General features: G+C 56.8%; 1 protein-coding gene and 1 long non-coding RNA gene across 3 annotated transcripts; one reads left to right on the top strand and one right to left on the bottom strand.

The window, feature by feature from the left end:
• Positions 1-4,968, top strand: LOC105882720 (uncharacterized). Of its 2 annotated transcripts, XR_012912994.1 has the most exons (5): positions 1-395; positions 2,064-2,180; positions 2,813-2,969; positions 3,705-4,322; positions 4,443-4,968. It is a non-coding gene; the product is annotated as an uncharacterized LOC105882720 (long non-coding RNA). The 2 variants fall into 2 exon arrangements; XR_012912991.1 differs by having other exon boundaries at positions 3,705-4,968.
• Positions 1-10,794, bottom strand: DRAXIN (dorsal inhibitory axon guidance protein). The gene is made up of 7 exons (XM_075994003.1): positions 10,344-10,794; positions 7,794-7,984; positions 7,605-7,607; positions 6,052-6,163; positions 5,557-5,646; positions 3,976-4,065; positions 1-233 (listed from the first exon to the last, which is right to left on the bottom strand). Exons 1-7 carry the CDS (start codon positions 10,792-10,794, stop codon positions 121-123), a joined length of 1,050 nt encoding a protein of 349 aa, XP_075850118.1. The 3' UTR covers positions 1-120.
• Positions 10,795-14,827: the final 4,033 nt, after the last annotated feature.

Here is a 14,827-nt window from a genome sequence, read left to right as displayed (position 1 = left end):
AGCCTCGGCCGTCTGGTCCCCATTTGATCACCCACCGCTAAGTCATAAACAAATGGCCCGGCTTCCCCAAGCCCGCGGGGCGCAGTCCCCAGGCGGAGGGGAGGCGCCGCCCGCCGGCCGCTACACGTTGATGAAGGATCCCTGGTCGCCGTTGGCCGTCTCGGGCTCCACGCAGCGCCCCTTCCTCCGTGTGACCCTACGGTTCCGGTGGAACTTGGCGTAGCAGCGCAGCCCTGAGCCAAGGGAGGAGGCAAGGGGGTCAGGGACGCGACAGGCCAGACCCCCCTTCCTTCCCCGCGTCCTCTGGGGCCAGTCGTGGCTTCTCCCACCCTGTTTCATGCTGCCCGACTGACTACCCGGCTCCGCAGCGGCCTGGAGCAGCTTCAAAGAGACAGGTGGGGGAGGGGGGGAGGGGGGAGAGAGGGTGGGGGAGGATGGGGGAGGGGGCAGGGTGGGGGTGTATGAACAGATGGAGCACAGAGAAAATGCAGGGCAGTGAAAACATTCCGTGTGACACGGTCACGGTGGATACGGCAGGCATCTGCCAAAACCCGGGGGGTGCGCAGCACAAAGAGGGAACCCAACGTAAACTGCGGCCTTTAGTTCGCAGTAACAAAGTACCGGCATCGGATCGTCCGTCGCAACAGTGCGCCGCGCCAATGCCAGGCGTTAGTGAGGGGGAACTGCATGCAGGGGCCAAGGAGGGTACATGAGAATTCCGTACATTCTGTGCAACTTTGCTGTCAACCTAAAACTGCTCTATAAATAGTCTCCAATAGAAAAAATTGGCAAGAGGAAAGTTTATTAATATTTTTTATATTTTTAAAAAATTTTTATTTATTTATTTATTTATTTAGCTGTCCAATTAACTTCTTTCTAGTTTTGGTAGAGACCGGGTCTCGCTCTTGCTCAGGCTGGTCTCAAACTCCTGAGTGCAAACGATCCACCCGCCTCGGCCTCCCAGAGTGCTAGGATTATAGGCGTGAGCCACCTCGCCCAGCCCCATGGCTCCCTTTGAACCTAAAGTGAAATCTAAACTTCCTGCTTTACCAGTACACTAAAGCCCTGCTTCAGCGTTATACAATTCATCCACGCGACAATAAACACTTGTACCCACTAAATCTGTTGAAATTATATCACACACACATATTTCATATCGATATACTTCCTACTTTAGCTTACGAGGCCCTTTGGGACCTGGGCCCTAGTACTTGTCAGATGTCTTCATTTCCCAGTCCCCTCCTTGCTCTCTAACCCCAGCCACACCCAGCCTTCTTGCTCTTCCTCACATACCTAGCCATTTGCTGCCTCAGGACCTTTGCACGTACAGTTCTCTCAACCAGAAAACCCCTCCCCGAGCTCTTGGCACAGCTGGCTCCTTCGCAGCCTTTGGGTCTCAAAGAGACCCTCCCTGGCCACCCTAATTAAAGTGGGGCTGGGCCTCCTGGCCCACCAGTGGGAGCGCTCGTGGCTGCGGCTTTCTCTATCATACCACAGTCATCCCCTGAGACGTGTGGGGAGGCGTACTTTCCGTTTCAGGCCACAGAAGGTCACATGTTCCCGATGGCAGGGGAAAGAGATGCCAGGGTGTGGCCTGAGAAACCCTTACGTTTCAGGGTAGGAGCGACCCCAGGGAAGGAGAACATCTCTACTTTCAGAGCCGCTCTTGTCATCGTCAAGAGAGGAAAGGACTGGCTGGGAAGTTAGTGCCTAGGGACCTAGAATTTACACCTGGGCCACTGGGCTTTCACACCTGTGGCCACACCAGTGACACTTGGGAGGGGAGAGGGGATTCTTGAGCAGGCGTGTTTGCTGGCTGCAGAAACCCTTCGGGAACCCTCCAGAACCCTGGCTGGCCTTGACTGCTGGACTTCAGCCCTGGGCTGCGTGTCCAACATTTTGGCATTTCTCAGGAGTCCTCAAGACTCCTGGTCCCCGTAAGGGGTCCTGGCATTCCCCAGATCCCTGTGGTGCGGTGTCTGGGTGACAATCCCCTCTTGGACCAATTTTAACAGGCTGACCAAGCTGTGATCTCCACTTTCCATTTGTTTTTTTTTTTTTAGATCTTGAGTCTCCAGGAAAGAAGCAAGAATGTTAGTGGGTCCAACCAGAGCGAGAAAGAGGGGATGAACAGACAGGCTTTGGATGCAGACACACCTTTTAGGTGCCTAGAAAGCAGCGTACGTCCCCTCCCACCTGAGTCCAAGGGAGTAGGAAGGACTCCTGGGCAGAGGGACCATGCACTGAGCCACCCATGTCTCCCTTGCCCTGGCTGGGCTGGAGTGCCCTCCTGCCTGCCCTGTGCCTTAGTCTCCTCCTCTGTGAAATGGGACCCTAACTCTGCACACATGTCACTGCATCTTGCAGAAGGTGGCTTCCCAGCATCCCCTACCCCACCTGCCTCCGTCCTCGCTTACTACCCAAGGGGTCCTCCCTGTCCCCACTCCTGGCCCCCTGCAGTCCTGCAGCCAGAGTGGGCCTTTAAACTTACAGCCCAGACCATGTCACTCCTCTGCTTAAAACCTGCCGATGACATCCAATTACAAACAGAACAAAATCCAAACAAGGCCCACAAGGTCCTGTGTGATCCTTCCAGAAGCTTCTCCCCACTCACCTTGTACCATCTTCCCCTGGCTTGTTCCTGCCGAGGTCCTTGCCCTCCCATCTTGAGGTAGCTGGCCCTGCTGCCCAGTCCTGCCCACGCTTCTGAAGCAACTCCAAGACTCACTATCTTGGTATTTGCGTTAGAGCCGTATTCCTTTCTAAAGACATCGTATCTATTTATTTGCTTTTTGTCTGCTCATCTGACTAGAACATAATCCCTGGGTGCAGAACTTGCCAGTTCCTCCCCACTGGATCTCCCGTGTCCGGGATGACACCTGACACATAGTAGGCACTTGATAAATATTTCTTAACCGACTAGATGAAGGAATGATCAGAACTAAAGAGGTATATTGCTTTCACAGCAGGTGAGTTTTGAGGATAATATGGGTAAAATAGGGCATGTATCTCAGGTTAACAGAGGGGCTGGGACCAAATTCTCCCACTCAGGAGATGGGAATGCCGATGGGATATTGCATGTACTGAGTAATTATTGTTCATTTTTGGCATTTTGGTTTTTAAAGGAGTACTTATCTTTTAGTACTATTTTATATGCTAAAATATTCACAGATGAAATATCTGTAAACTCTTAGGAGTTGCTTCCAAATCTTATTGGAGGGAGGGAAGCGGGTGGCAGAGCAACAACATGGACTGGCCACGAGTGGGTCGTCATTGAAGCTGAGTGCTGGAAAGTGGGGGTGCGTTACCCCATTCCGACGACTTTAGTATGTATTTGAAATTTTTCAGAGTACAAAATTGAAAATATCCCCCCACTTTTCTAGCTGGGTAAGTTCTGGCAAGTCATTTTAAGCCTTCTGTGCCTCAGTTTGCTTATTTGTAAAGTGGGGATCACAATAGCTCCCTTCCAGGGGTGGTCACGAGGATCCCAGGAGGCAAAGTGCTTGGCGGGAGCCTGGCACACTGCGGAGGCGGGAGCCAGGAGGGGTTAAAGAGGCAGCCGCCAGGTGCACCCTTCCCTGCGCTGATATCACATTGGAATGCCTCCCCTGGGGTAGAATTCCAGAGTGAAAGCGGCATGCTTTTAAGGTTGGATCTTATTTAAAGAGATACACTCCTGTCTCCTCCCTTCTTCCCTCCTCCAGATCGTGGGAGAGCATCACTCCAGCTTGTATTTTCTCAAGAGGTGAGAAAAGCAAATCTGAGAAGCTATGCCAGGAATCGGCACTAAATGAGCTCACAGATTGGGAAGGCACCGTGCAAAGCTGTTCTCGCTCCTGTCCTCAGCTCCCCGGGGACTCTCCCACCCACTGGGAAATCTCGTCCCCGCCTCATGGCAGAACCAGCTTGGAGAAAGGGAGAGCTCCGTGGGGGTTCCTGGAGCACGGGGAGCCCCCACAAGGAGTCCGGACTCACCCTCCACACACATGCAGTCGTCAAAGCACTTGTTGTTGAGGCCACGGTTGTGGGGCGTGCAGAGATGCTCCCGCAGGTCACAGCAGGTCCCTGCCGACACGGCAAGCACACGCGGTCAGCCGAGCTGAGCGGGCCCTCCCCGGAGCCCGCCCTGCGTCCCACCGGACGGGAGATCCATCATCGTGGTGGCAGGCTGTGCCCGGCAAGAGGGGCCATCTGGCGGGCGAGGTTCCCAGCCAGAGCCGCCAGAACCGCCCACGCGTGTCCCCGCCGAGGCCCCCAGGGGTGGGCGGCGGAGACCCCAGCCGCCCCAGATGGGCAACTGATTGATCGTGGATAGAGCGAAGGTGGTGTGGGGTCACCTCCCAGGGAGAGCGGGAGGAACAGCTGGGGACTGCCAGGTCTGGGGCCAGCTCAGAGCTGGGAGGGGCCTTGGGGTCACTGAGACCAACGTCCTCTTTTGACAGATGGGGAGACCGAAGCCCCAGGCAGCTGCAGGATGGTCCCAGCCAAGCCCAAGGCCTCGCCCACCACGGGGCCAGCTCTCAGAGCCACTGTCCATCCAGTTGGCCCAGATTGAGCCTTTTCTCTGTGCTCAGGGCGAAAACAATGGTTTGGAAAGGAACCAGCCTGCCAGGGAGCTGGTGGTCCGGCTTTTACGATGCAAATTGCTGGTTTGGTTGCTGTTTTGTAGAATATTCTGGCCACTGTGCTGCTAGGATCTCTCTTTGGAAAGCGCTTGCTATTCAGATGGCAGTTAACTGACAGCCTCCAGCTGTTCGCACCTGCAGGGGCCACCTGGGCCTGTGACACCCAGTTTCCCAGCAGCCCCAGCCAATGACTAGCACTGGGGTTCCAGGGCCTCCCGTTCCTGCCCACCCCAGAGCTCTGGCTGGGACTTCCCATCACAATCTGGAGCTTTCTCTGAATAGTCCTGCTTCCTCCTCCTTTTATCTTTCGTAGGTGCTACCCTCCCCCGAAATAAACCTCTCTTCCACTTCTAGCTCCCCTTGGTGTCTGCTTCTCGGAGGGTCTGGTGAGCCCAACACGGGCCAGCAGTTTAGGGCATTAGCCCAAACATCAAGCTGCTTGCTTTCAGACTGTCTTGACAGTGCGGATGTCATCAAAATCACCCCTGAAAGCCGGGCAGTGTCGTGATGGGACAAGGACAGATTTAAGCCCTGCCAGGTGTTGGGAGGAAGAGAGCAAGAAAAGATCACCCTGAGGGCAGCATGGGCCATGGTGAGAGGCTTTGGACCTGGGCTAACTCAGGGGTGAGCCACTTCCTAGCTGTGTGACCTTGGGCAAGACACTTAGCCTCTCTGGGGCTCAGTTGCCTTGCCTGAAAAGGGAGGATGACAGTGTCTCTCTCTCTGGCTTGTTGTGAGTAATGTACTAAATGAATTAATGCATGACAGCAACTCCCAGGAAAGTGGTAGCTTCTATTGCTATTACTGATCATCAGTAAGGGGTCATGGACCCTCAGGACCTGCTCATGTGCCTGGGACCCCCACCCCTGCCCCCACCCGGGCTACCTCCCGGCTCCCGGCCTGGTGCCTTCAATGTGGTGCTGGTGGGTACCTGGTAGGCAGTCTTGGTGATGGTCGCATGGCTCCCCTTCGGCCGGTGACGTCTCGTTACCATCGCTGGAGAGTTTACCCCGGTATTTCTCTGGGGACAAGAAGATCTGTTGTCAGAAGCCAGGGCTCAGCAGAGCAGGGAGATTCAGCACGAGGCCTCAGGGTCAGGGTGCCCATGTGGCCACCCCCACACTGCGGGCGGGATCAGGCCCCATACCTCTTGCTCTCTGCCCTTGTTTTCTGTTCTCTAAAATGGGATCAACAGTAGCTCAGACCTAACGGGCTTTTAAAGTGAGTTGATCTGTGGGAAGCTCTGCTGTTCAAGGAGCCCTCGGTAGCATTGTCCACTTTGAGGGCCAGTGCTGGCTCAGACTTGATGGTCCCCCTGCCTTTGGACGTCTGCAGATCGGCAGGGCTCACTGGGGCCCCCTCCCCAACGGACAGTGGGGGAGGGAGGGGAGCGCAGGGGTGGGGACACTGGGGCAGGTGGGCATACCTTTCTTCTTTGCAGAGGGCCAGACGTCGGGTTTCAAGTCTTCATAATCGGTCCAGTCGAACAAGGCCATGTCCAGTGTGGGCATCACCTCCCCGTCGGGCCTGGGCTGTGCCTGCAGAAGAGGGTGGATGGGGTGGGCTGGGGGACCTGGAGACTCCAATTGATGGACGCAGGAAGGTGGGGTCCCAAGGCCACAGGGCAAGGGCGTGGCCCGTCAGAGGCCACCTCGTCCTGGGCCACCTGGGATCCCGGCCTAAGGATATTGAGAGGAGTGTCTGGGGCTCCTGCTCCAGGGGCCGCTAGGGCGGTTTCCTCACGACGCAGCCACCACCCACGTGGCACGGCGCCTGAAGGCAGCCAGTGTAAAGACAGCCGATGCGTGACCCGCCAGGGCCTCCGAGGAACCGCTGAATCTTGCTCACTCAAGGTTTCCAAGCCCATGAGGAGGGAGTCGGCAGTAGCCACCCCACACTCTCTTTCCTGTCCCTTCCTCTCCCTGCAGAAGTTGCCAGCTCTCTGTGCACTGCTGAGGCTATGGCCAGGGCTCAGTCCCACAAACAGCCCCAGCCAGGCCCCGGGAGCACTGAGGCCAGAGCCCATGGCGGGATCTGCCCACGGGGCCCGGGCAAGGTAGGACATGGGCAGGAACCGCACCTTCCAGGGCTTCACGGGGCCTAGATGAAGTGGACAGCCATGTAATCTTGGGGGACAGTCCCCAGCTGTTATCGGAAACTCAAGGGGGTTCAAGACCCAAAAGAAGGATAGGAAAAATCTACTGCTAAAGGAAGTTTTATTTTTTTTTTTTAGGTATTATTTCTTATACATAATATATAACATATATACTGTTGATCCTCTTAAATGATTTTATTTTTAAAAATTTCAAAGCCACAGAAGAGGTGCAAGAATGGTGTAGTGAACTCCTACATACCCTTCTTCTAGAATCACCAGTGGGTAGTGCTCTTGCCACCGTGGCTTGCTCTCGCTCCATGTGGCTTTTTTAAAGATTGGAAGTAGATGAATCCAGGGGTTAACTAATGCTTGCTCATTCTGGGACATTGTTTTTAAAATTACCATTATTGGCTAGGCGCGGTGGCTCACGCCTGTAATCCTAGCACTCTGGAAGGCTGAGGCGGGCGGATTGCTCGAGGTCAGGAGTTCGAGACCAGCCTGAGCAAGAGCGAGACCCTGTCTCTACTATAATAGAAAGAAATTAATCGACCAACAAATATATATAGAAAAAATTATCTGGGCATGGTGACGCATGCCTGTAGTCCCAGCTACTCGGGAGGCTGAGGCAGGAGGATCGCTTGAGCCCAGGAGTTTGAGGTTGCTGTGAGCTAGGCTGATGCCACGGCACTCACTCTAGCCTGGGCAACAAAGCAAGACTCTGTCTCAAAAAAATAAAAAATGAAATAAAATTACCATTATCTTACTCTATACTTTTCTGTATATTTAGAGTTCTCCCTCAAGTGCCTCTGCTTTCCATGCAGAGACCAGCTGCTGAGCTGCCACCTGCTTCCTTGACTGTCCCCAGAGTGAGCCCCCAGGACCACCTGCTCCTGGACAGTGGCAGCCCTTTCTCAGGCTGGAGCTGGGCTGGGCAGGCGTCCGGAGATCTGGGTCCAATGCAGGCCCGGTGGCCTCCTGCCCCTGTGCCTCAGTCTCCCTGAGTGAACTAAGAGGTTTTGCATGACATGGTGTCAAGACCCTTCCAGCTCCAAGGCTGTTTTGGGACCCCTTACCTGGGGCCTCAGGGAGGTGACAGGCAGGATCAGGGACTCTTCCGTGGCAGGTGCCGCCTCCAAGGTGGTGAGAAAGAGCATGGTGGGGGCCAGGCTGGTAGAGGACTCCTCCGCTGCGGCCTCCAGCGCCTGGGCTTCGGAGACCTCCGCCTTCTTCATCAGGGAGCTGGGACCTCGGACCAGGGCTCGGCCTGAGACATGGGGCGGCAAGCACAGGGGACTTACCTGCCTGCCACCTTGTGTCGGTCTACAGTAGAACCCACATTTTCTGCTGCGAACCAGGGGGCAGCATGGACCAGGAGACAAGCCCATGGTTCAGTTAACATCCCTGCTGCCTGCCCTCCTGGGAGATGGAACCGGGCAATTCAGCAGGGGGTGGGGGAATGTCTTAGGTGGGCTCGTATTGTTGCTGGAGAGATGGCCCAGGGATTCTCCCTATAAAGAAGCATTCCAGGCCGGGCGCGGTGGCTCACGCCTGTAATCCTAGCACTTTGGGAGGCCGAGGCGGGCGGATTGCTCAAGGTCAGGAGTTCGAAACTAGCCTGAGCGAGACCGTGTCTCTACCAAAAATAGAAATAAATTAATTGACCAACTAAAAATATATATATACAAAAAATTAGCCGGGCATGGTGGCGCATGCCTGTAGTCCCAGCTACTTGGGAGGCTGAGGCAGTAGGATTGCTGAGCCCCGGAGATTGAGGTTGTTGTGAGCCAGGCTGACGCCATGGCACTCACTCTAGCCTGGGCAACAAAGTGAGACTCTGTCTCAAAAAAAAAAAAAAAAAAAAAAAAGAAGCATTCCAGCTGTTGCGGTGGTTCACGCCTGTAATCCTAGCACTCTGGGAGGCTGAGGCGGGCAGATTGCACAAGGTCAGGAGTTCAAAACCAGCCTGAGCAAGAGCAAGACCCCGTCTCTACTAAAATAGAAAGAAAGTAACTGGCCAACTAATATATATAGAACAAATGAGCCAGGCATGGTGTCGCATGCCTGTAGTCCCAGCTCCTTGGGAGGCTGAGGCAGCAGGATTGCTTGAGCCCAGGAGTTTGAGGATGCTGTGAGCTAGGCTGACACCAGGGCACTCTAGCCCAGGCAACAGAGTGAAACTCTATCTCAAAAAAACAAAAAGAAGCATTCCAAGGAAGTCCAAGTCTGGGTTGGCTGGGTGCAGCCAGGGATGTAAGTGTAACAAATGGGTACTGTTAGGATTAACCATGGGAGGCTTCCTGGAGGAGGTGGAGTTTGAGTAGTGAGCAATGCAATGAGGTCAAGAGGCAATGCAGGGGGAAAAGGCCTTTGACAAAGCTGGGGGGTGGGAGCCATAGCTTATCACACACAAGTGAGTGCTTCCTACATGGTGATAATTAGTCATCACCCCATTTATTGAGCACCTGCTGTGTGCTGGGTCCCAGAGGAGCCACTTTGCGAGCATTGTTTCATCTAACCATTGCAGGAGCTCAAGGAAGTGGGAGCTCCTTCAGCCTCATCTACAGGGGAGGACACTGAAGCACAGAGAGGTTAGGTGACTTGTCCAAGGACACCCAGCTCATGAGTAGCAGAGCCTGGATCCGAACCCAGGTCCATCTGACCGTTTAAACCACTGATGCTGCCTTCCAAAACACACAGTAGGTTAAGTGTGAGAGGGAGTCAGTGAGTCAGTTGGGGTCACCCCAGGAGTGGAAAGGGGACTCTGGGACCAGTGAATGCATCCGTTCATTTTGCAGACAAGGAAACTGAGGCCCAGTTGGCCTGAGGTTTCACAGCTGGTTGTCAGCGGGGCAGGGCCTAACCTGCAGGTCTCCTCCGTCCCCCACCTCCTGACCATCATACCAACCCTCCTAGCGGGGCCCCCTGCTCCACTGGAGCGGAGCGGGGATGAGTCCATGTCCCAGGCGTGCCCTCTAGATCGTCCCCAGAGATGCATCCCCTCCTCGAGCTAACACTGATGCCCTCCAGCGGCAGAAGGTAGAAAGTGGAAGCTGGGGGACCCAGCTGGGTTCGGCCCACTTGGGAGGCCTCAGCAGGTCTGGGGGGGTCCAGGGGGGGTGAGCCCCAGCTGTTTCCAGGGGAGGCAGGGCTGAGGCTCCATCACTCTCCTGCCAAAGAAACACTTCCTCAACACCACCGCGGTATTTGTGGCAGAAGTGTGCCCCTAGGGGCAGTCTTGTCACTGAAGAGACTCAGAAGCTGAGTTGCCTGCCTGGGCTCAGGGCCAGGTGAGGCTGGGGAGGAGGCCTGGGGTGGAGCTGCCGGAGGAGTTTGTTCGGAGACTGCACGGGCTGGGAAGGGAGAGGCTGGGACAGAGGGTGGCTGGGTGGCTCTCAGGCTGACTAGGAGGACGATCTGTTGATAAGACTGAGCTCCCATTGCTACACATCCCTCTTCTCCTCCCATGTGCCTCCGGCCTCTCCTTCCCCCTCCCCTTGCCAAACCCCTCTGGCTTTAGTGGGGCCCCTCCTCTCCTCGGGGTGCCCACTGCCTGCGCTCTTTGGGGCCTCACCCCACTGACCCTTCCCTCCAGCCCCCTCCTGTCCTCGCAGATCTCCAGCTACCTCGGTGCAGTTTCAGCCTGTCCCTGCGTCTCTTGTGCTCCCGGCCACGTTTCTTGGCCCTCTCCCACCCTGGAGGCTGATTCTCCCTCTCAGGGTAGGGCAACGCCAGCCCCAGGAGCAGGTCCTTGTCCCGCAGCAGGCCTGCAGGAGTGTGCCCAGGCGGCAGCCCCTCAGCCCCCGGCATCCTGGAGTCCTGCCTGGTGGCGGTGACCACAGCCCCATCCTGGGCCCGGCTGGGCATGCCTGGGCCCCGCTCCTTCTTGCCCAGGCCCCGCCGGCGGTGGTGGCTGGCCTGAGGCGTCCACAGTGCTGGGCCTGGGAGGTCAATGTGATTCTCAGGGAGGTTCCGAGCAGGGGTTCCGGGTGCAAGGGAGCCTGCCAGGCTCAGCCCCAGAAGCACGAGGAGGACGAGAAACAGCATGTGGGCAGCGTGGACGGCAGGCCCGGCCATCTGCTCCTCCCTGCAAGAGAAGCAGCTCTGTGAGGGGCAGCACCCCTTGCAGTCTCTGCCACCCACTCCCAGCCCCCTCACTCATGCGATTATAGCCCAATCTTGCCCCTCCCCCACTGCCCCCTTCCTGGGGACACTTGGCAATGCCTGGGGACATTTTTTAGTTGTCAAACCTGGGCATGCCCCTGGCATCTAGCGGGTGGAGGGCTGGGATGCCACTAAACACCCTACGATGCACGGGGCAGCAGTCACCCGTCCCAAAAGACAACAGTGCTGAGGTTGAGAACCCCTGGCTTAAACCGTTTCAGCAGCATCCGGGTTCCAGATTAGTCTAGAACTCCTTTCTCTGCACAAAACCCTGCCCTTTGCCAAGTCCCCTGGAACAGAGCTGAGTCCCTCAGAGCTCAGCAATACGCCTCTAGTCCCTGAGGCTTGACTCGAAGCCTAAATCCACAGACATGGAATCACAGCGACTGAGCACACGCTGTAGACAGGGATTGTGTCACGTGCTCTGTGTGAGCTGATGCCACTCAACCCTGTCAACAACCCTCTGAAATGGCTCCTGTTAGTTCCCTATTTTTCTGAAGTGGAATTAAGGCTCAGGAAGGGGACGTCACACCTGTTAAGTGGCCTGTGTCATTCCTGTGCGGCTCTATCCTTGCCCCTTGCCTTCTCCTCCCACTGTCCTCCCCCAGTGGAGCCTCCTGGGGGACCCGGTGTCTTCCATTCAGCCAGAGGACGCAGCGCTGGGGACACTGGGGGTGACTGTCGGACTCTGGAGATGCCCTCCCCCACCCGCAGCCCCCCCCCCCACTGCACCTGCCTCGCCGGGACCAGACACGCTGACACCGGGTTAGCTGAGCTGATTGAATTTTTATAGCATCCTCCGACCTCCGAGTATTCCATCAGACTCGCAAGGTGCTTACACCACAGTTTCTTTGTGATTTGTGGCCATATAATTGCCCGGGCCTGAGAAACGCCCTGATTTCCGGCATCTGTCCCTCTGCCAGGCTCAGTCTCCTGCACTGGCCGCCCCAGCCCAGCCCAGGCTCCCCTTAGCGACCACAGTGAGAGCCGGAGGGCAGGGAGGATGCCCAACCGGGGACAGGAGAGAGGAAACATCTCCCCCTGCCTCGTGGGGTCTGCGGCCACTTGGCTTTACCCTGCTCTGCCTGCATCCCGGCCCCTGGGAGCCTGGGCCCCGGCCACACCGCCCCTGCTCGGCTCTCCCTGGGCCACGGGCTGAGACAATGAGTGGTCCCTCGTTTTCTATCTCGTCCCTGATCACGGGGTCCGCCTGAAGATCCTGGGTGAGGCCTGGGTGAGGGGTGTGGGACATTGGGACGGATGCGTTGTGACAACCCTGTCTCCCTGCCGCACAGGCATCCGTTCCTAAGACTGCAGCCCTGCAGCCCTGCAGCCCTGCCTGTGAGCTTCTGCACAGTCCGACGAATTCCTGAGGCAGCCCAGCGGGAGGAGAGGCCCGCTTTAAAGGCCTGTCAGTCAGGCATTGTTTGGCTCAGGGGGACTCCTCAACCCTGTTTCAGGGCCAGCGGCAGATCGGGGCCACTGTCCAGGCTGGCACTTAGCCGGACGGGAGCCAGACGTCACTCTCTGCTCTCCCCTGCGGCTTCAAAGGCTCCGTGTCCGGTGCTGTCTCCATCCAAGACCCGGCCCTGCCTTTCGTCCTGCAGGGCCAGTGATAGCCTGGGGAAGCCCACAGAGCACCCCCATGCCAGGGAAGCTTCGGGGCGCTGCTGGCTGGTAAATGGAATTCCCTCCCCCCTCATCCTGGGCCTCAAGAACAATGAGGCAGAAAGCCCAGAAAGTGCAGGCGAGAGAGGTGGGCAGCCCCTCGGGCCGTTGCTGTCCCCAGGGACATACAGGAGGCTGTCGGTGACGCTCAGAGCCGGCTTCTGAGTGCGGAGACCAGCAAAGACAGCTCCTTTCCCGCAGAGCAGGGACACAGCCCCCCGAAACTGTTCCCTGGGCTCGAAACACACCCCATCCTTCCAGTCTCTGTTCTCGCTTAGGCTGTTCCCTCTGCCTGGAACCACCTCTCCCCTCCACCCCCACCTCTCTCCATCCAAATCCTGCCCATCCTTTGGGATCATCCCAAATGTCCCCTCTTCCAGGAAGCCTTGTGCGGTCCCCCAATTTGATGTGCTTCCCCCTGGGTCCTGCCACGCCACACGGCTTTGTCTGGCTCTCGAAGGCCTCTTGTGTCATTCTGTGCTGGGACTATCAGCTTTTAAATGCCCGACTAGACCGGACGCTGCTAAGGGACCTGCCCCAGGGTTCCCTGCACACAACAGGCGCTGGTACCCATGGATCAGAACGGAAATGGATGCAGCACAATCGAATTTATACCTGAGCAGAAGATCATAAGTAGATCCCCAGAATGTGTGTGTAAGCGTGTGTGTGGTGTGAGCGTGTATGTGAGCATGTGAGCTGGAGTAGGGGCCGGGGGAAGACTGCATGGACCGCCCCCCCCCAAGCCCAGGGATTTGTACACAGATCTTGGCACAGCCCAGCAGCTGGGATGCCAGCCTGGCAGAGAGCCATTTGGGAAACGTGGGCTGGCATGGAAGTCGTGCCAAGGATGCACTGTGATAAAAGGCTCCAATCCGTTTCTGTCGCTTTGGAAGCCAGTTGGAGGTTGTGTCACAAAGCACCAAGCATGCAGGGGGAAGGGGGAGGCAGCGCCCCTTCCCTCCCCGTCAGCCCTGGGCGGTTCTGCCCCAGCTTGTTCACAAAGCTGTGCTCTGGGCTGGGCCCAGCCGCCCCAGACTGGCGACAGTCAGCAGTCCAGAGTCGCCCTGGACAAGTTGTTGAGGGACATCAGGAACCTCTGCAACCCAGAGACCGCCCTTCCCAACGGGCTCTGATAGCAAATGGTTAAAAACAGGATGAAACAAAAGCAATGTAACCGTGACAGCAGGAGCCACCGCTCCCCGAGCTCCACAATTTTCCCATTTTGTCCACGTTGTATTTTTCCTGTCAACCAGCAGGTAGAGTTTGCCATGTCTCTAAAATGAGGAAACTGAGGCTAGGGGTGGGGTCGTAAGCCACAAATCCAGGATGACACAACTGGCAAGTGGGGGAGCCCGGGTCCTCCCTGCGCCCAGCGCACATGGGACACACTCCCTGCGCCCAGCGCACATGGGACACGCTCCCTGCCCCCTCGCCCGTGGGGCCATCTGCCTCCCCCACACAATCGCTGCTGGCTGCTGTGAGAGACATGGTGATCCCTGCGTGTGGTCAGGGCCCAGGAGGCTGGCAGCTGGGAAAAGGACACTGAGGAGGGAGAGTGAGGGGCTTATCTCCTGGCCCAGGCTGTCCCTGTCCTACCGGGAGACGGGAGCTGTCTCAGTCCAGGAGGGAGGGAAGCAGCGTCTATGCCAACGAAGGCAATTAATCAAGCTTGGAGCCTGCTTTGCTTCCTGAGCCCCTCCCTGCCAACAGCCCGGCATATGGGGGCCAGGAGACATCGGGGGCTCCTGCCCCACCCGCCTGGCAGACAACTGTGGAGCTCAGCCACCAGGCTTGTCAGGACAGCTGTAGGGCCAGCGTTCCCACCCGATGCATGGTGGGTTGGGGGAGCAAGTGGAGGAGGGAGGGGCGGTGGCTGGGGGGTCCGCTGGGAGCTGCTGGGTCAGGGATATCAGTGATGGAGTCCTGGGATGTGCTGGCTGTGAGCCAGACAACCACCCACCCGGGGACCCCCAGCCCCTCCCCCTCCCTCCCCTACCCCAGTCTGCTCCTCCTGTGCCAACGTGACAACACTGTATTTGGCAGAGATGTTTCAGGGGCTCTGTAAGCGTCTGATTCTAACTTCATTTTTCAAACATAGATTTTAAACTATTTTGAAAACTGTAGCAAAAATAACAGACACTCTCAAATGTGCTCTCTACCCAATTTTAACATGGGCGCAGCCTCATCATAACTTGGGCTTCTGGCTCACTGAAGAGTATTCCAGGGACGCAAGGTGAGCAGTTTGAAAAAAGAACTGCCATTCGCAACTACTGAATTG

The sequence above is a fragment of the Microcebus murinus genome, chromosome 2 (genome assembly GCF_040939455.1).
Source record: "Microcebus murinus isolate Inina chromosome 2, M.murinus_Inina_mat1.0, whole genome shotgun sequence".
NCBI lineage: Eukaryota > Metazoa > Chordata > Mammalia > Primates > Cheirogaleidae > Microcebus > Microcebus murinus.
The sequence above is the reverse complement of the archived record's forward strand: the minus strand, read 5'-3'. Positions and strand labels throughout refer to the sequence as shown.

What these genes read in the sequence shown, in the direction of transcription:
- DRAXIN (XM_075994003.1), bottom strand. Translation starts at nt 10,794, where the DNA reads ATGGCCGGGCCTGCCGTCCACGCTGCCCACATGCTGTTTCTCGTCCTC. An exon ending in GCCCTCTGCAAAGAAGAAAG is followed by an intron (nt 5,647 to 6,051) that starts GTATGCCCACCT and finishes TCTTGTCCCCAG; the next exon opens with AGAAATACCGGGGTAAACTC. An exon ending in CGACTGCATGTGTGTGGAGG is followed by an intron (nt 234 to 3,975) that starts GTGAGTCCGGAC and finishes CCCTTGGCTCAG; the next exon opens with GGCTGCGCTGCTACGCCAAG.